This window comes from Mastomys coucha, unplaced genomic scaffold, assembly GCF_008632895.1.
Source record: "Mastomys coucha isolate ucsf_1 unplaced genomic scaffold, UCSF_Mcou_1 pScaffold1, whole genome shotgun sequence".
Classification (NCBI taxonomy): Eukaryota; Metazoa; Chordata; class Mammalia; order Rodentia; family Muridae; genus Mastomys; species Mastomys coucha.
Window position 1 is genome coordinate 56035937 of NW_022196891.1, and position 20804 is coordinate 56056740.

Below are 20804 nucleotides of genomic sequence, written 5' to 3' on the forward strand. Positions count from 1 at the left end.
CTGGTGTTTGCCTCCAGCAGACCTAGTGAATTAGCATGAGAATACCAAAATAGCCCCAGCAGGGAGGGCACCACTGCTCTTCTGCAAAATTCACACACAGATACCTGATCCTTCTGACCTTGATGTGGTGGTCACTTGCTTAGTGAATTCAGTCTTGCTCTCTGATCCTATTGACCTTGTTGTAAACCTCGCCTGCCTATGTGACTTTTGTCATTCGCCCTGTTTTCTGTATACCATATAAGCCTGGTTTTCACTTTGTGCAGGGGTTAGCATTCTGACTAGAACTAGAACTTAGATGGACTAGGACTTAGATTCATGCAGTCCACAGTCCCCCGGCCCAGAGCACTTGGATGGGGGTGGGGGGGAAGCAGCACCAGTCCAGAAGGGATGACTGCTGCTTTAGACCCAGTGTGTTTCAGATAGCCTCAGATGTACCTCAACTGCTGAGCTGCCATATTTATCATTTCTCTTTTGCAATGACTGTAAAAGTCTGATGCCATTTTTAAGACATACATTCAGATCCTGTACTTCCATGTGTCGTCTCTGCCATCATTTCTTCACCTATGCCTTGTTGACCTGGCTAGGACCCCATTTCTCCTGAGGGTTGAGGGAGGCCCAGACTGGCCAGCCTGCAGCAACTTTATATGTAAACAAGATGTTAAGACCTTGAAAAGATGGTAAATAGTCACAAAAAGATTATACTCAACTAAAAAAAGAAGAAAATATCTGAAAAGCCCAAGTTTGACTTCTATACGTTGTTTTTTTTCCTGGTTCTCAGGACTTTTTCATAGTTCTTAAATCCATCCTTTCAGTTAATGATTAAGCAACCATTGTATATCACTATGAGCTTAAATAATAACAACACATTGTAGTCACAAGGGCACTGGGAGAAATGTGGGAAAAACTAGCTCTGTACCTCTTTCCCTGATGATTTTGCTCTGGTATGCAGTTACTGGGAGCTGAAGAACCGGTCTGGGAGGATGTCCTTAGAGCAACTGCTGAGATGCCCACCAGTGGGGATGAAAAATTCAGCAGCATGGCGGAGGTATGTTGGGGGTAGACATTCTCATGATGGCTCACATTGATAACCAGTGGATTATGTTGACATGACAGTCCATAGGTCCCTGAGAAGAAATAAGGTAAAGAATCCCATTCTCAGCTATTCACTTAGAACCTTTATCACCTGTTTATCCTCCCTTAGCTATGTGACATATACAAGACCACAAACATTTTCAGACATCAATATCAAACTGACTCCTAAGGCTATTGGAATAGCCACTAGTGGTTCTAAAGAAATAATTCTCAACTCACCAAGAGAGTGGTTGCTTCCACTGACATCAACCAGGTAAAGGGTCACTGTTGCCTGCTGATGCTCCCCAGGAGTCAGGCCATCAGATGCCAAGAAAATGAAAACTGCCACTGCAACTCCTGGCTCATTGAAACACACCTAGGATTAAGCACACACAGTATGAGCCACTGTTTCCATAGACAAGCAAGGTATGTGCCTATCTTATCTCTATAATTCTAGAGTAGTTCTTTGAAAGTAAGAACTTTATTCTTTGCAATGGAAAACACTGTAGAGTAAGCACAACAGGATCTAAGGTGACAGCAAGCATGAAGATGAGTTCGATGAGATGAAAAGAAAATCATCAGTAGCTGTGGAGCATCCTTTCTCAAAACTGCTTAGTGCTGCTATTTTATTCATTACAACTTAGCTTTATCTGTTTGCTTATGTGTTAATTTGTTGTTTGTTTTTGGAGTTCTCAAATTGACCAGGCTAGCTCAAATTCACTATTTACTTAAGGATGATCTTGAACTCCTGATTGTCATGCCTCTATTCTTCAAGAACTAGGAATACAGGAAAGAAATATGCCTGGCTTGGAGCTATCTTTTTAAATTTCTCCAAAGACCTTTAACAGAGACAATAGTCCTCTATATTAATCAATCCCCTTCTAAATTAAAGGGAGGGAGAAGACAAGATGACCAATGAGCCACCATTTAGGTAAACAAGCTACTTTCTTCTGTTCTACCTGAATATCAGACCAGGTATCATTGTTATCCTCCTCATCTCCCTGCTTCCTATACCCTTTCTCAGAACTTCTCCATTACCAGGAAACTATAATGTAGGAGAGAAGCTTGGGTTTGAATGAGACTGGCCTCATAAGCTCATACATTTGAATGCTTAGTCACCAGAGTGCCAGCCTGTCTCTGCCCATCCTCCAACTCTCTTTCTCTTTGCCCCTTTCCATACCTCCTTCCCTCTAGCCTGCCAACCTGCCCTCTCTCTGCCTGGAGATTAGGACATAGTTCTCATCTACTTCTCCAGCACCCTGCCTGCATGCCACCATGACCTGTACAATGAGAACAACAGACTAAGCTTCTAAAACTGTAAGCAAGCCCCCAATTAAATGTTTTCTTTTATAACAATTGCCTTGGTTATAACATTACCTTGCAGCAATAAAGTAGTGACTAAGAAAGATACTCTTATAGAATCTGTTGCCTCTGAGGTTTAAAACTTGAAAAACTTCTTGTGTAGCTTCCTTTGTGTCTCAAGGTTAGATTCCTGCCCTTTGCTTGAAAACAAGTCAAAACTGAAGCAAGAAGAATTCTATTGTATATATATATATATATATCTTGTTCTGAGGTGACAGACTGCAAGACTGTACAATAATAGCCTTTCACTTCTAATTTCTATTAAGAATGATGTCTAAACTTTCCCTCTGCTACATAGGCATTCCAACTTACGAAGTTTGGAGTGCATTTTAATTTTTAAAAATTTTTTATTTTATTATTATATAGACACACCAGAAGAGGGAGTCAGATCTCATTATGGAAGGTTGTGAGCCACCATGTGGTTGCTGGGATTTGAACTCAGGACCTTTGGGAGAGCAGTCAGTGCTCTTACCCACTGAGCCATCTCACCAGCCCAATGGTATGAATTTTAAAAAAGGATGTCTTGTAATTTTTGAGATCATATTATAATTCCATGAGTTCTAATTCCTCCTTTTCTTTTCTCCCTCCAAACATTGTCATATACCCCTCCTGGCTATTTTTCAAATTCAATGTCTCCCTTTTTTCATTAATTGCATATATAAACAATTGCATATTGATTAATGAATATATATATATTAAGATTTTGAAATACAAGTTTTTCTTAGTCACTGTTGTATTTCTTTCTCTCTCTCTCCCTCTCTCTCTCTCTCTCTCTCTGTGTATGTGTGTGTGTGTGTGTGTGTGTGTGTGTAAAATATGCTCAGTATGTATAATGTTACTTGTATATATGTTTTCAGGGATGACCATTGTGGCTTTTTCTTGGCTTCTAAGAATGATGTAGTTCCGGTATAGAGCATTGCTCACCTAATTGGTAGGGACCTCCTCTGAAGTGGCTAAAAGAGTAAAACATGTTTTCCATTTTTACAAGAATTCTTTTTTGTCCACAGACTGGGATTTCCTGAGTCCTGGCAGCATGCTTATAGTGTTCATTTGAACTACTGGCTTAATTGGGGTTATTTTACGATTTTCAGTGGTCAGGGCAACACAGCCCTCTCCCTTAGTCCTTTCCACCTTTGTGGGAAGGTCCAGCCACACTCTCTTTACATAGTGTCTCCCCCACTCTCTTTTCATTTCCCTTCTTTGAAGTAATAAATATTCCTTCACAACTTCAAAAACACCCAGGCCCATAGGTTACAGCTTCTAAAATGAAGTCCTCTATCCCTGGATGGCCAAGGGCTAGACATAAAACATATCCAGAGTCTAGCTCAAAGCTCTTGACCCCAGCAGCAAATGGCATCAAAGCCTCCCGGGCACTCCCCATAACTCCTTCCTTTCCATGGACCACAGCAGAGACCTGAGCCTGGAAGACAGCTCTTTTCCTGAGCCAGAAATAAGAGTTTAAAGAGAACGTCTCCGAACTGAAGGTCAAGCTGGCTGCAGTAGAGCACAGGGCAGCCCAGTCTTCCATGCATGTAGGAAGCATTAGTAGGATTTATGGTAGGTGTGGGCTTTTCTAGCCTGAGGGTCTGTACTCAAACCTTCCAAGGCACTTTGTATCTCTTGACAACGAAGACTTCTGTTTTGAATACCAAATTACTCTGAAACTTCTAGCCTCTGTGTCATGCTTTGTAGGGAGAGGTTAGAGCAGGACCTCCAGGCCACAGATCAAGCAGGAAACCCACAGGTGAGACTTATAAGGAGAACGTTGTTGGGTTACACAAAGCAGAGAAATAAGATTTGATCAGGTGTGGTTGCTGAATCTCAGGCATTTCTTTTTACAGGAAAGATAGGCGAGTTGAACTCTCAAACAAAGTCTGAGTATAATCCTCAGCAGCAACTAGAAGCACAAAGAACAAACATTTTTATCTCGTAACTTTTTTGCACCTCAATAGCAAATATCAGTCTGAATCTCTACATATATTAATTACCAATCTGGGTTCAGGTAAAGAGAAGCCATGACTTACTTTTGAACAGAGGGAGGGAGTGAGGGAGGGAGAAACAGAGAGACACAGATAAGAGAGACATAGAAACAGAGAGATGTAGAGAGACACAGGCAAAGCTTTTATATATTATATAAAATTATATACATATATATGTATATGTATAATATATATGTATGTGTATGTATTGTATATAGTATACAATATATTTATACAATATATATACAATATATAATACATACATATACATATATATTATACATATACATGTGTATACATATATATATATATATATATATATATATATATATATATATATATAGAGAGAGAGAGAGAGAGAGAGATGGAGACAGAGACAGAGACAAAGACAAAGACAGAAACAGAGAGATAGAGCCTGGCAAAAATCCTGGGTTTGCTTTTTAGACATGTCTTTTCTAGCTATCTAAGCAAAAAATGATCCACTTCAGCCTGAAGATAGGATTCCTCTTTCTCACAGCTGAGTAATAGAAACATTGCTTATATCTCCTAGATACTAAGTAGATTGAATGAATTCATATAAGGGAAACAAGATAATACCTATGGACATTAAGGACTTCATGTTCAACCATTCTTATTTCCCCAAAGAAATGCACCTTATCCAGTTTTTTCAATAGGAACAAAACCAGAGAAAATACTATTTTAAAATTTATATATATATATATATATATATACATATATATATTTATATACAAATATACAAAATTTATTTTTATATATATATATACATATATATATATAAATTTTAAAATATATATATGTGTGTGTGTGTGTGTGTGTGTGTGTGTGTGTGTATACTTTAATATACAGGGAATTAGACTCTTCTAAAATTTACAGGCCAAAAGTATTCCATGTGATTTTATAAGTTAGCTTGAGTAATGTGAATTGGTTCTCCATGTTTGGGTTCCATAGAAACTGTCAATATTTAAGTTCTTAGTAGACTATGCATAGGTTGAATGTCATCCACAAGCTACACAAAACAAACTGACCTTGTTTCTTATAAGGATGAAAAGCTACAGCTAAATTCCAGAAAGAAGGCAAGATCTTTCAGAAGTATAAAAACAATTTTGAAATTTGAAGACACTTTAACAATAGAGGAGTATCAAAAAAAATTGTCACAAAGTACATTAGAAATGAAAAGCAAACAGAGCAAATAGACCATACAGCAGATATGCAGATGGGTATGATAATGATAGACAGGTTAGTAGATAGATGACACATAGGTAAACAGATGGATGGTAGTGACAGGAAAGAGACAAGAGATGGGTGGGTAGAATATGACAGAGAGAAGACTGAGATCAGCTTAAAACAGATATAGGCAGATATTGATAAGAGGGAAGACAGACAGACAGACACACATACACACACACACACCCACACACACACACACAGAGAGAGAGAGGGAAATAGAGAGAAACTATAGCTGCTTTTTATTCAGTGACTGTATATATACTCCCAAGTTTAGCCTTAATCTCTGGCTGCTGAAGAGTAAGACTGGTATAGCATGTCTTTAATGCTGAGCTATTTGAGCTGTAGAATCCATCTCCAGATTGCCTGCTGGGCACGGATGCACTATGCACTCAGGCCAAGTGATTCAACATTTAAGTTAGCCTTTGTGGTGTACACTGGATCACAGACCCTGAAACTATGCCACAAACTTAAAAATAATCATATTTAAAATGCTTTTGGTTAATCCCTGGCTCTCTCCTATCCCTGTTTCCTCTTTATCCCTCTATGGCACTTTTCTAGAGGGGAAAATGGATATCATAGGTCAGGAAAAAGCATGCTATTGGTATAGCATAAGGACATGTTTTGCTGGAGTCCTCCTCAAGCTCAGCAGGCTTTTATTCCTACAGAATATTTTACAGACTATATTCTCAGTACATAAAGATTTGATTGTTGTATTAGAAACAAGGGTTTACCCCAGGTAAAAGCCACTTTAAAAGGACCATCAAAACTCAGAATAAAATTTCCTTTAGTTTTGACTAAATCCTGTGTGCTTTTGTAGGTGAAAAATTACCAAATGTTCATGACTTCAGGTGATCCAATCTAATTATCTTGTCATCAAACATTTTGACAAGGAAGAGATTAACTCCAAATTGCAAAGGGTTTTTTTCTGAGGTTTATGTCTAATAGAGGAAGGGAGCTTATTTGATGGCTTTGAGTTGTCCAGATTGTCTCCAGATTTAGAATGTGACTCCAAATGAACACAGGACTTTTGAGCCTGTTAGGATTTCTTCTCACATCTCAGCTCTTGTTTATCTTGGTATTGATGAGAATCAAGACCATGTCCTGATTTTGTCATCTACTGTACAATAAAGGCCACAGCCACTGTGAATTTGTACGATGTATTTTCTGCAAGAGTCAGACCAACTTAGCATTATGTGTAATTGCTTTCAAGGCTTCCACAATTCATGGTTAGACTTTTAAAAATGTAGGTTTTGGTGAGTCAGTGGAAAAGGCTAGGATCTAGTCAAGGTGGCCAGGTCACTTCCTTCAAGATGATTTCCTCAAGCTCACTATAGACAAGGCCAAGTCTATGAAGAGTCCGTTAGAAGTGTTCATGAGACTTCAAAGGAGGAGCAGGAAGAGCCAGAACCACATCTGTAGTAAGTCCAGCTGTGCTGTGTCTCCCACATCACCTCCTTTATGACTGTGGCACTCAGAACACAGTAAAGTCTCTCTGGAAATCTCCCTTTTGGTGACCTCCTCAAACAGGGCCATGCCACTTTCTTAGTGTGTGATGGGGAGGGAGCAGGAATCCCATGTCAAGTAACATCTTCATAAACTGAATAATGGATTGAGGTTGTTCAAAAGGGCCATCCCAGCTTTCAGAGAATTATGGCACTATTTTAGCATCACACCTACAGACTAACCCTAGATCTTTCACTCCCCTACACACTGATGTCAACAATAGTTCTCAGTAAACTTCCTGCATGTAAATTTTTATCTCAGAGTCTGAACCCCAGGGAACATTCTACCAAAGATGATGCCAGAAAATGAGGAAAAGTGTTACAGTATGCAGATAAAAATGGTCCTTATGGAATAGAGCTGGAGTTGGTCCTCTCTTGGAAACCAAGTACAAGAGCAAGGAAAAGAGGGAGAGTATTGCTCAGCTGGACAAGTGTCCATTCTTCATTAGAAACAACAGGTGCCTCAGATGCTTCTGCAGCTTAGAGTAGGTAAAGTTGCCCTGCTTGGGACAAGCAAATATTTCCATATAAAAGCAACCAAGTTCTAGATTAGTAGCAATCAAATAGAAAGGGGCAATAAAGTTTTGCCCTCTTGAGATAAACTGGAAGGTGGGATCTCTTCTCAGTGTACTAGGTTAGCTTTTTAAGGAAATAAAAACTTAGTCATCTCTGTTCTCCCATGACTCCAAAGGAATGCCTGAATCCACACATGTTAATGTCCCTAGCAACTGGAAGTTTTTCCTCTGAAGACAATTACTTTTTATAAATTTCCATTATGCATAGAGAAGTAATCCCAATGTTCTCCAGAAAATTGTCTGTCTTATTAAGCAGAAAATCCTGTTAGCAAGTTTCCACTTGTTTCTACTTGATGAATTGGAAGTATATTTGAATCATTGTGAACATCAACTATTTCACTCAATGCTGAGATAACAATCATCTGTAGCAGCGATTTTCAAACTGGTACATGCATACAAACTACTGAGGACCTCGCTAGAAATAAACTCCTCAGTTAGCAGAACCAAGATTCCACATTTTAAACAAGATTTATGCGTATAACAAGCCATAAAGCTTCATGGGATGAAGCTTTGAAGATATCCATTGGTGGCTCTGTCCTTACCCTTAAACATTAGTGGTTCAGGATGGTAAATCATCCTATTTGCTCATCTCCTTGTAAAAGTTAATATCCAAGTGCAAAGTTGGAAGGAATCATGTAAATACCTCATTTAAAAGAAATTTCAAAAGAAACCTGATACCCAGAGAGATGGCATGTTAACATGAAATTACTTGACGGGCTAAAAATAACAACAGAAGTAACCATATTGTTCATTGAAGTGCATGTTTTCTTCCAGTTTCTAAAGCATCTACTGACTAATTGCTCTATTTCTAGGGTAGACCAGAAGTCAGATCACTAGTAAGTAGTCACACATAGGATCCCATGAACTTTACTCTAACCAAATATTCAAGTTGTGATCAGACTTGGTACCTTCCATACATGTACTTTTTTTGTTCAGTCAAATTATGCAATGTGGTCAGCTTCTAGGATGGTTGAAATAATTTCTTAATAAGTGATTAGTATCTGATTAATTAAAATAATAACTAGAGAGTTATAAGATTTAGCAAAAACCAACCAACCAAAATATAACTTGAGTATCTGATACATGGTAGTTTTGTTTTAGTATGCCCAAATAATACATGAAAATGTTGATGTTAAATATCAGTTGCTGTTTATCTAAAACCTAAATGTAACAGAAGAGTATTTTTTCTGTATCCCAGAGACATAGACGTCCTTGACACAGCTTGCCTGTTTCACAAATTATCACAAACTGTGTTGTATTCTGCAACTATATGCAAATTTTATTTGTCAGTAATTTAAAAGTAAAAATTTGCCGGGCGGTGGTGGCGCACGCCTTTAATCCCAGCACTTGGGAGGCAGAGGCAGGTGGATTTCTGAGTTCGAGGCCAGCCTGGTCTACAAAGTGAGTTCCAGGACAGCCAGAGCTACACAGAGAAACCCTGTCTCGAAAAACCAAAAAAAAAAAAAAAAAAAAAAAAAAAAAAAAAAAAAAAAAAAAAAAAAAAGTAAAAATTTTCCAAACAGAAATTAAAGAATGTCCTATAAGTGAAACAAAAACAAGAAGAAACAACAAATAATTGAGAACACAAACCCAAAATGAGAAAGTATGAAAGAATTGTGTAGCTATTGTGTACCTAGAGAGAAAACTAAGAATAACAGATAACTTTTGACAAACTCATGCAGAATACAAATTCTTATTATGGACTGGCACATAATTGCTAAATGAACAAAAACTTGTCATTTAAAAGTTTACTAATAAAATATAGGGCCAAAGGGAGGAGAAAAAGGACACCCTCTATTAATATCCCAGCTGGCACAATAAAAAGTTGTTATGTTCTCAAAAAAATCAATGGTATAAACAAATACAATTATATAAAAATCATGAGATTTCAAAAGCAAATCATAAAGTGTTACAAAATGTGTTGTTGAATCAAGCGATACTAGAGGTCTGTACATCAAGATTTATGGGATGCAATTAAAGTAGTAATTATAATAGAAAAATTATCCACTACCAAAAATAAATTCACCAAGCATTTAGCTAGGAATTGGGAGACTAAAGGAAGAGGATCAGATTCTGCAATACTCATAGATGAGTGCCTAGCCCATCATCATCAGAAAGGCCTCAGAAAGCTGCTAATGGGAGCAGATGCAGAGACTCAAAGTTAAACTTTAGGCAGAGAGAGCCCAAACTGGAGGTCTTCATCAGGTCCCTCTCCTTGGAGTGCTGAGAACTCCATGCAGAAAGGGGAGGAAGAATTATAAGAGCCAGAAAGGAAAAGAAACAAACACCCCCCTCCCCCAAAAAAGCAATATACCATGTTTGAGATCACAGCCCACTGGCCCACAAAATCAATTAAGTAGAGCTCATAGGGTCTCACAGATACTGAAGCAGCAATCTCGGAGCCTGCATGAGGCTATGGGTCTATGCAAGGTCCCCTGCCATGTTCAGGTTGTGTCCTGGTGTTTTTAATGGGACTCCTAGCAGTGGAAATGGGGGGTGTCTCTGGCTCTTTTGCCTGTTCTTTGAACCCTTCTCCTCCTACTGGATTGCTTCATCCAGCCTTGATATGAGGTTTTGTGCCTAGTCTTATTGCAGGTTGTTAGGCTGTATTTGGTTGATAGTCCTAGGAGACCTGATCTTTTCTGAAGGGAAATTAAAGAGCAGTGGATCTTGGGGAGCAGGGAGGGAGAGATTAGGAGGAGTCAAGGGAGAGGAAACTGGGATCAGAACGTATTGGGTAAAAAGAAAAGAAAAGAAAGGAAAAGAGAATATCAGTGCAAATCTAGGGAATCAAGACAAAAAACATGATAACAATAAAGGAAGAAGTAAGTAGAGAAAAAAACATAAAAGTAAGGTGAATGAGACTGACTACCGCTCCTGAAGACATTGGTAGGGGAGACAAGTCTCACATGTAAAAGGAAATGTTGGAAACATCACTAAAGGTGTGGTAAGTATGGGCAGGAGGGTAAGAGCGATGGCAGTACATTATGAACAGGGATTGGTACTCTATTGAACCATGTAGGACAAAAATGCAATTTTTTCAGAAACACCAAGTAATTCAAAGCTGGAAATGAAATTGAAACACAGGGCATATTTTTAAAACTGAAAGAAATCCAAATGACAATTAAAATTCCTTCCTCAAATAAGCCCAGAACTGAGTGGTTTTTTTTTTTAAAAAGGCATATTTAGTTGAATTTTGGAGGAAGGTATAATCCTAGTTTACACAAGAAGTTTCATAAAAAGAAACAAAAAAGGAAAAAAATATACTACCACTTTTATGAGGAGTTAGTATACTGAAGATTCAAAAGGAAATATATAAAGTACATCAGTAAACTCCAATAGTACACTCAAAATGCCATAGATAACCCACATCTAGGATCACTCCTCAAGGAAAAAGAGGTTTGGTGTCTCAAACATCATCTACTTGATTCAAAAGGATGACTCAGGGAGACAGAATCACAAGGTTACATTTCTAAAATTACATGAAACAAAATCTTCATGAATAATGAACTTCAATTTACAGCCAAATTTGTTTATGCAGTAAAATTCGTAGCAATACAACCAGAGAATTGTTGTAATGAACAGGAAGGTAGGCCAATTAAGTGCAATAGAGACTTTGAAACATTCCCTAGGAGCTGGTACGTAATGGGTATCACACTATAAAACAAGGCAGGAATGAACACTTCAGTGTCTGCTATTAGAGAAATTGACATGCTGTATTTCTTTAAAAGTATTATGAATCTATATGTGAAAAGACCAAGTCTGTAAGTCAGATCTGAAATCCTAATATAAGAAATTGGAAAATATCATTTCAACCCTAGGGGGCAATGAATGAATTCATCTATACTATGAATTAAGGAGCAAAAGAACGCTAAATGATCAGCAGTTATTGCATAAAGGGATGTTACACCTCACCATACTAAGACAATAATGAAAAGTCTGGTAAGATAAGAGACCAATTTACTCTCATTGGTTGACTTACCTTAAGTGACTGGTAAGTCCAGGCCCCAGCTAGGGTGTGTGGAAACAGGACCCACCCACTCTGTCTGGTAACTGCTCAACAGAGACCAAAGCATGTGTTTATATATTGGCTTCCATCCTTTGACATACTCCTGATCCTCCCTGTACACTCAACCAACTGTGCTCTTGATTTTGAAATCACTAGCATTAAGTGCTATGCATTGCTATTTGATAAAACCATGGAATCTGGCGTGGTAATTCTTTACTGAGAATCCTGTTGGATTTTGATAGGGATCGCATGAACTTTCTAGACTCAGAGTGTGATTCCCAGGAGACTGTCTGTCCCTGCAGGATGAATGCCTGCTCATCCAGTCAAGCTCTCCAAGCTCTCGTTGAGTTGTTTCACTAGAGCTTCTTCACACAGCCCTTCTGAAGTTCTTCATATCTACTATTAATTATTTCATCACTTCCACTTAATGAAGGAAATTAGATTATTTCCTTTAGTCATACCTTTCATCTGTAGCTATCTAAGCTCAAGGAGTACACCAATTGCTTCTTAATCTTGTCAGAAGCTGACAGGATTTTTAGGTGGTCACTCCTGCTTTCAGGGGTTGATTCAGCTTGTGAGAAAATGAAATTTTATGCCTTACATGTTTTACGTCTAGATTCTTTTATATCTCATAAAGAATAAAGGAAAATTCTAGCCACTGAATTCACATCCAGAGGAGAAAAACTGAAATAATCTAATGGAAAATACTAATCATTTTCTATTCCACTTATTTCTACTATTCTTTTTAATTTTTATTTTGGCTTAATTTGTCATTTCCATAGTGACATAATGGAGGAACTATGATTACTTATTTTATATTTTTTAAATATTTGTATAGGTTTTTAAAGATATAAATTCCCTGAAAGTACCCTCTAACTTAAGCGTAAGCATTCACACAGTTGCCACCACCATTCCGATCAAAATGTTTACTAATTTCCATCAGAAAGCCTTCTTTGACCTACAGATTTTTTGAATTTTGGTATTTTAAAAATGATTTTGTTTTTTTGTTTGTTTGGTTGTTTATTTGGTTGTTTGGTTTGGTTTGGTTTATTGAGATAAGAGTCTCCTTTAACATAAGCCAGCCTGAAACTTCACCAAGTTGTCCAGACTGGTCAGGATTATAGCAAACCTCCTGTTTCTGTATCCTGACCTACAGATTATTTAGTAATACTATTTAATTGCAAAATGCCTGGAAACTTTAAAGGTATCTTGTTATTCCCTTTTAGTTTAGTATTAAGGTAAAAACCTACTTTGTATTATTTTTAATTACAAATGTATTGAAACTTGTATTATGATATTCTAGTTTGGTGAATAAACTATGTACATTTTTCATTAATTTAGTATAATGTATCTATTAATATCAATTAGATTAAGATATTTGATAATCACTTTGAAAATCTTATATATTTGTCCTGATTTGTTTTTACTTACTTATTGTATAAATTATTAAAAGATGGATGATGAATTTTCAGCTACACTTATGAATTATTTTGGAAGTTTCTTCATTAGTTCTATCAACTTCTCAATTTATTTATTTTAGGGTATAATTTATGTACTTAATTTTGTAACAATATTGTCAGTCTTTCTCAAAAATTGATCATTTACCATCTTTTTCTAGTTACTTTATTTTGAAATCTATTCTACCAAATACTATCACAATACTGGTGATTTCCACAGTACATATTCTTCACCAATTTATTTTCAATATCCATGACTTTACATTTATAGGACATTGTTTATAAACAGTATATAATTTAAAATTACAACCTACATTTTCGTGGCTCTCTGAACTACTTAATAGAAAATGATTTAGTTGAACTTAAACTCTTCATCTTGGGTTTCATTTTCTCTTGGATAAATCTTGTCTGTTCTTGGTTTCTCTTTCTCTGCGTTCTAATTGGAGAATCAAGTCATTTTTACTCCACTTAGTCTTCTATTTTGACACAGTACAGCTACTTGTGTATATGTGTATGTTTGTGATTGCTCTTAAGAGTACAATGTGAATCTCCAACCCGTTCCCATCTTCATTCAATGAACTTCACTATCTCAGAGATAATGCAGGCATTTTTAGCTGCATTTCCCATTCACCTCTGCCTTGTCCTTTGTCACAACACAGGCAGGATGTTGTGAACCAGAACTGATGTTGCCTGGCTTCTCTTTTATCCATTCTTCCTTCCCAGCCGTCCACAGAAGATGAGTACTCAGACACTCCTTGATAAGTCTCCTGAACACTGAATTCCATCTCAGAACTTGTTTTCTAGAGAATCCATCTGCCCAATCAAAGAATAGCTAGGGATTTCATCCACCATTGGAAATCATCAATGTGATTTTCACTCAGACTCTAGTCAGTTCATCTTTTCAAAGTCCTTGCAAGATGAAGTGCTTGCCTCAATTTTTGGCCTCTGTCACCTTTTCTTGTCTAGTCACAATCTTCTATATTCACTTTTGTCTCCTGAGTATATCAGGAATTACCAAATACTAAGTTCTAACAGCAGTCATCTACTTGTGCAATCATTAAACATTTTTGAACAGCACAAGGAAGCTTTGTCTGGGACATATGTCCACAAGTACACATGGCTTCTGCCCACAAGCTCTGTATAGGTCAAGGACACACAGACACTTATATAGAAATAGAACAATGATGTTTGCATGGTAGAAGGGAGCACAGAGGAAGAAGTGTGACAGTCATAGCTAGGGCTTTAGAACAAAGTCCATGAAAGACTCAGATTTATGAAGAAAATGATTTGACCTAAGTCTTCATGGGGAATTATGTATTTACTGGGGAGACAATGTGGAGGGAGCATTTCTAGAGAAGAAAAACTATAAATCTTCTACCTGTAAGTTATAAATATATAAAAATGCTAGTGCATTCCTACACTGAAAGCATTCTGCTACAACTAAAAAGAGTAAAGTTGAGTGTGTGAGTGTGCGTGCATGTGATGTTCACACAGAACAGTGTTTATTAAGTACACTTAATAAGTGGATTTTGGGGTGGGAAATATGGCTCAGTCATTAAAATGTTTGGTGCACAAACATGAGGACTTGAGCTTGGATCCTGGCACCCATGGGAAAAGCCAGGTATGGCAGTACACATCTGTAATTCAAGCACTGGGGAGACCGAAGCAGGAGCTCTTTGGCCAGCCAGCAGCCAGGCTGAACTGGTGAGCTCGGATTTAGTTAGTGTTGCTACATCAAAAAAAAAAAAAAAAAAAAAAAAGAGAGAGAGATAAAGAGGATATATGGTCTCTTCCACATACCTAAGCACACATGCACACTTACATATATGAGCATATACATGAACATGTCTATACACATACACACACACACACATGCATTTTGTCATGGTGTGTAAGACTTTTAACCTTGATTCTCAATTGCTTTGACTGAGAAACAATTAGATTAAAGCCGACTATTGCATATGGCAGTGAGAAGCTTTCCACCAAAGACTGACTGAGGAGAAAGTACTGACCCTGGAGTTGAGTGACATCATCCCATGTGCTTGGGTATTGAAGGTATAAAGGAAAAAACAGGAAGAAGCCGGTATCACAGATATTCTTTCTCTGCCCTGCTCTACCACACCATCCCTTGACTCCACGGCAGACTTAACCTTTTTAATCTAGAACCAATATTAGTCCCTTCTTCCACCATTTGCATCTGACATTTTGTCAAAGTAACAAAGCCTGAATGACATACTGCTGAAATAAGATAAACAGTTATGGATATCTTTGTTAGTAACTAGAAACATGATGTAGACCAGGGGTTAATGCAGTGCAGTCAACAGGCCAAAACTGACCCAGTGCATATTTCCTTAAGGCTGTGATCTAAGGTATATATTTTTCAGATAGCTGAAAATAAAAACGAGCACAATATGAAAAGTACATAAAATTCCAAGTTCTGTTTTCAAATGTATAATTTATATACATCGGTTTACATAGTTTTTAACTTCATGATAATAGCTATGCTAAACATTTTTGATATGGGTTGTGTGTCCTATAAACTTAAAATATTTTATAACTGGCTTTTCATAGAAAATGTCTCTTAACTCATGTTTTGGAAAGGAAGGACCACAGCCTTTGGGATTAACTGGATTTGAATCTTAATCCTATATCTGCTCTTACTACTTATATCATATAAATGCTTAGCATATCTGAATTTTGAAATAACCAATTGTGAAGTGTGTAAAATAAATACTATGAGAAACAGAATATATTTCAACACGTGTTTTTCTTTCCTGTTCACATGGTGTTAGGGATACTCATCTGAAATCTCATCAATTAAATATATACTGCATGTCTCATTAGAGATTCCTGTTCAATGTTTAGCTAGTTGACAGCAAACAAAGCAAAGAAAGAAATTATGGTTAACAGGCTTTAGGCTTGTGCAGAAAGGATTTCCAGGCAAGTAGTCCATAATTCATAACTGATGTGGAGGGCCATGGTATTTGAAATACTGTGAACATGTTGTGGTTTCTGTTAGGATTGCTAGCCAGTCCAGCCCAAGTGAGATCATTTCAAACTGGAGACAGTTTAAATCCATAGAAAGGAATATGAATATATGATCTTGCATATGGTAACTGACTCCTTGGGAACCAAACAAATGATTAGTGAGTGTCTGTATCTCAGATGGTTTCATTTGTTTCCTGCATAATTTATATTCAAAGTACTTTTTTAAAGAATCCATGCCTTTTGTGACTGCTCCTGCTAATGCATAGAAAGCTTGTGAAAAAAGCTGAATTGATCCCCTCACCCAGATTCATTGATACACAGTCTTTCAACAATTTAGAAGCAATGCAGTAAAACCAGGCAGGGCACCTTGTTTTTCATATGCATTTGTGCTTTTGTTTTCTTCCTTGGTTGCTCTGTCCTGAGTATTCCCAGTGGTATTCCCAGTTCTAAGTGTGGTATATTGTAGGTGCATAATAAATGCTGATTGAATGAGCATGAGTTTAGAGAGAAAAAAATCTCAGGTGATGATTGTTAAGACATGGGAATCTGAGCTTTTCCACTTTATTCTTAGGTGGTGTAGAAAAAGCACTTCAAATCTCGGATGCTTTCTCCATCTGTAAAATAGAAAGCACCTCTCTTGTCCCTCAGAGTGATTTGTAAGGATGACAATGAAATACATTTATGAATATGCATTTTGTAGACTATAGATGACTTTGATTGTGATTTTTTTATTGTAAATGATAAAACACTTACACCCTGTAAAAAAAATTCTTCCATTCTTATTTTATTGATTGAAGATTAGAATTAAAAAGAAAAAGAAAAAAAAGACAGCACAAGAATGCTACCTCAGTAAAACTGGCTAAAAAGGCAGAACTTTTATTTTGGCAAGTAGCATGTGAGTGAATGAAAGAATTTGGAAATATGTTTTTAAAACTAATGTTTTCCAGTACTGTTGTTTTTCACTTGTATAATAAATTTGTCTGTGATTCACTGCATACAAATCATATCTGTGTATCAAATCAAGATTAAATTATCCTAAAACGAAGAGCAAAGGGCCAAAAGTTCTGCCCTGCTTGGAAAAGGTTTTGTTTAACATATCTTCAAAAGTCACTTTCTAATTTATTTGGTACCATATAGATTCATGAAATCAATATCTTACTAAATACTTTATACACTAATATACCTTTTGATATGATTGGTGATTTTGCTCTAATACAGATATGTTGTGTGTAGGTCGTTTTTGGCATCAGGCAAGGAGGAATGGGCAGCTCCTGATTCTAGAGTCTAGCTCGAGCTAGCATAGATTTATAAAATTATACTCTACACAGAAATTATTCTCCTGGATTACTTGTAGAGTAGGAATAGGATATATACCCAAAATACAAGAGCCAGCTAATGAGGATTAATAGAGGTTCAGGTTGAGACTTCTGCTTCTGGATATAACTGAGTAACTTACAGTCAAACAAGGAGTTCATTCTAGCAGAAATTTTTAAAAGTACAAATTAAGTAAGATGATGATGATGATGATGATGATGATGATGATGATGATGATGATGATGATGATGATGATGATGATGATGTTTGAGAACAAGCAAATCCACCAGGACAAAAGAGCTCAATATTTCAAAAGGAAAGAAATCACATTAAAAAGAACCCGGCATTGTCTCAGAAATATTTTTAATATCCAAAGCAGTGAAGAGTAAATTAAGAAAAGAGTGGACAGAGAGAGGCTCAAGCCCTGGAGGGGTCCTTGGTAGGCACATGTTACTAAGGACACGGAAGCTGGAGACTTTCAAGGTAGAGGGCCCAGTTCAAGCTTCGCATAGGGAGTTTCTTAGAACAAAGAAAAAACTGAACAATGGATCAGGGTTCACAGAAATTAGAGCAGAGGCTCTAATTTTTTAAATTGCTTACTTAATTGGAGCAATATTTCCCAAATCTTTTATTTTTTTGATAAATCTATCTGTTTTATTTTTTATTTTTACTTATTAGATATTTTCTTTATTTACATTTCAAATGATATCCCCTTTTTGGTTTCCCCTCAAAAAAAAAAAAAAAAACCCTGTTCCCTCCATCTTCCCCCTGCTCACCAACCCACCCTCTCCTGCTTTTTCCTGTCCCTGGCATTCCCCTACACTGGGGCATAGAGCCTTCACAGGACCAAGGGCCTCTCTTTCCATTGATGACCAACTAGGCCATCCTTTGATACATATGCAGCTGGAGTCATGAATCCCTCCATATGTATGTACTCTTTGGTTGGTGGTTTAGTCCCTGGGAACTCTGAGGGTACTAGTTAGTTTATATTGTTGTTCCTCCTAAGGGGCTCCCAAACCTTAACGAATATCCCAATAGATTTATCTTGAAAAGAGGACAATGTCAGCCAATATCTCTACAAGGTGCTCAGTGTCTGATGTTTGGTTAAGGTTTCACTCCTTATGACACAAGAGAGAGGACAACAAGTCTAAAGAAAAGATCATCAACATACAAGAGTTCAGGTCACTAAGGGGTTGACATAATCATGTGCACACTGAGGTGGTTCTAATTAGTGTATTTTAAAGTACACAGTAAGAAGAAGTACTTCAAAGAAAATAGGAATATACAGGGATTAAATAGGTATTTCTAGAGATTAAGAAAAGACATGCTTTTTTTATTAAGAAAGATAACTTATAAGAAAGATGTAGAAATTTGAAGATCTACCCTGGCAACTTCCAGTGTGCATAGTTCACATATCTACAAATAGTGCCAAAAAATTAGCTTAATTAAAGCCAGTGACTCACCCACATGACTCAAATCAAAGTGATAAAATATACTAATAGCAACTGAATAAACATTTCACTGCCAATCTTGCAACAACAACAACAACAAAAACATCACCTTGCAAGTAATGGGTGTGAATTCTGACCAGTAAACTAATCCAACCCTTGCTAATGTCAAAATGACTTAAATGGGAGTTTGATTACAGAACACTCTTAGTGACTGGAACTGTTTCCCTTCAATGATTTTTTTCTCTTTTCACTCTCTGTCTTCTCTCTTCCATTATACAGAATGAAGCTTTGATTTGGCTTAGAGACACAATACTACACATGTACTTGCACATTCAACTTGTTCCCCAGTGAAAAATAACACATGTGAGAGTCTGCCAAAAGGGATAATCAAAAGAGGAGATTAAAACGCAGCAAAGCAAAATGATAATGCTGCAAGTAAGACCTGATCAATGGACAATGGGGTTGTGGAAGTAACCATCTCTGAGAATGGTAACTCAGGAGACAGACATGCAGAGAGAGGAAGGCAGTGGGATTGCAGTCATCACCAGACGCAGGGAATGTAGTTTTGACAGAAAGAACAAGACTTCCTAGAGCAGTGCTTCTCAACCATCCCAGATGCTGTGACCCTTTAATACAATTCCTCACGTGGTGGTGACCCCCAAACTATGACATTATTTTTCATTAATACTTCATAATTGTAATTTTGTTACTGTCATGAATCATAATGTAAATGTTTTGGGAGATAGAGGTTTGCCCAAGTGGTTGCGAACCACAGGTTGAGAACCGCTGTCCTAGAGGATCCAATATAATAAAACAAAGTTCGTGCTAAAGGAACTCTTGGGGTGTTAAATAACACCAAAAGAGTGAAGAGTAAATGCCAGAAACTGGTTTTTGGTGATCTATATAAGCAAGCCATAGAAAATTCTCCATCATAAGAAAATGCTAATTTTGTAACGTAAGTCACATAACACAAAGGGGTCTCATAACAAAAAAGACAAGCAAAGGCAAAACTACCTTGGTGTTTTGGGGACTTGTCAAAGAAATATAACATGTTGATTCTCTGTCTTGCCATTGTTCAGAATGAACTAGAGAGTCAAAAGCAGCTCTGTTATATTTACTCTCCCACATATGGTTAATCTAAAATACAGGAGCATTGAAAGTGAAAAATGTCTTAGGGGTCATGAAGCAATTATAATCTTCATATTTATTATTGTTAACTTTGGCTACTCATTTTTTGATTTCACAATGTCATGTGAAGCAAGGGCTGCCCTCCCTCCCTATGGTGTGTATGTATGTGTGTGCGTGTGTGTGTGTGTGTGTGTGTGTGTGTGTGTGTGTGTGCGTATACACGGGTATGTATGCATGCATGCACCTGTATGTGTAAGAACATATATAAGGGACAATTAAAAGACCATTATCAAAGTATTATTTCAAGTTATCAGAAAAAGAAACATAAGTTTAAAGCATAATTGCAGCTTGATGATTGAAAACTTGTCTAGAATATGCACAGCCCTGAACACAAAAAACACTGAAAATAATTAAAAATGAATGTGTACATTTCTTTGGTTGGTTATATGAAAACTTAGGAAAAATGATAAACCCTATCAAGACTGAACAAACAACACCTCATAAAATTCATACAGAATTTAAAGGATAATAATTAAGATAGCTAGCAGGGCAGTGGTGGCGCACGCCTTTAATCCCAGCACTTGGGAGGCAGAGGCAGGCAGATTTCTGAGTTTGAGGCCAGCCTGGTCTAAAGAGTGAGTTCCAGGATAGCCAGGGCTATACAGAGAAACCCTGTCTCGAAAAACCAAAATAATAATAATAATAATAATAATAATAATA

General features: G+C 37.0%; 1 protein-coding gene across 6 annotated transcripts in view; it reads right to left on the bottom strand.

Moving 5' to 3' along the window:
* Pappa2 (pappalysin 2) overlaps window positions 1-20804 on the bottom strand; it is a 256051-nt gene that overhangs the window by 108225 nt on the left and 127022 nt on the right. For all 6 annotated transcript variants that reach the window (XM_031386494.1, XM_031386463.1, XM_031386444.1 and 3 more), the window contains exons 14-15: window positions 1312-1447; window positions 917-1124 (exon numbers count right to left, since the gene is read on the bottom strand). In XM_031386494.1, the coding sequence (XP_031242354.1) occupies window positions 917-1124; window positions 1312-1447 (344 nt within the window). The remainder of the gene's footprint in view (window positions 1-916; window positions 1125-1311; window positions 1448-20804) is intronic.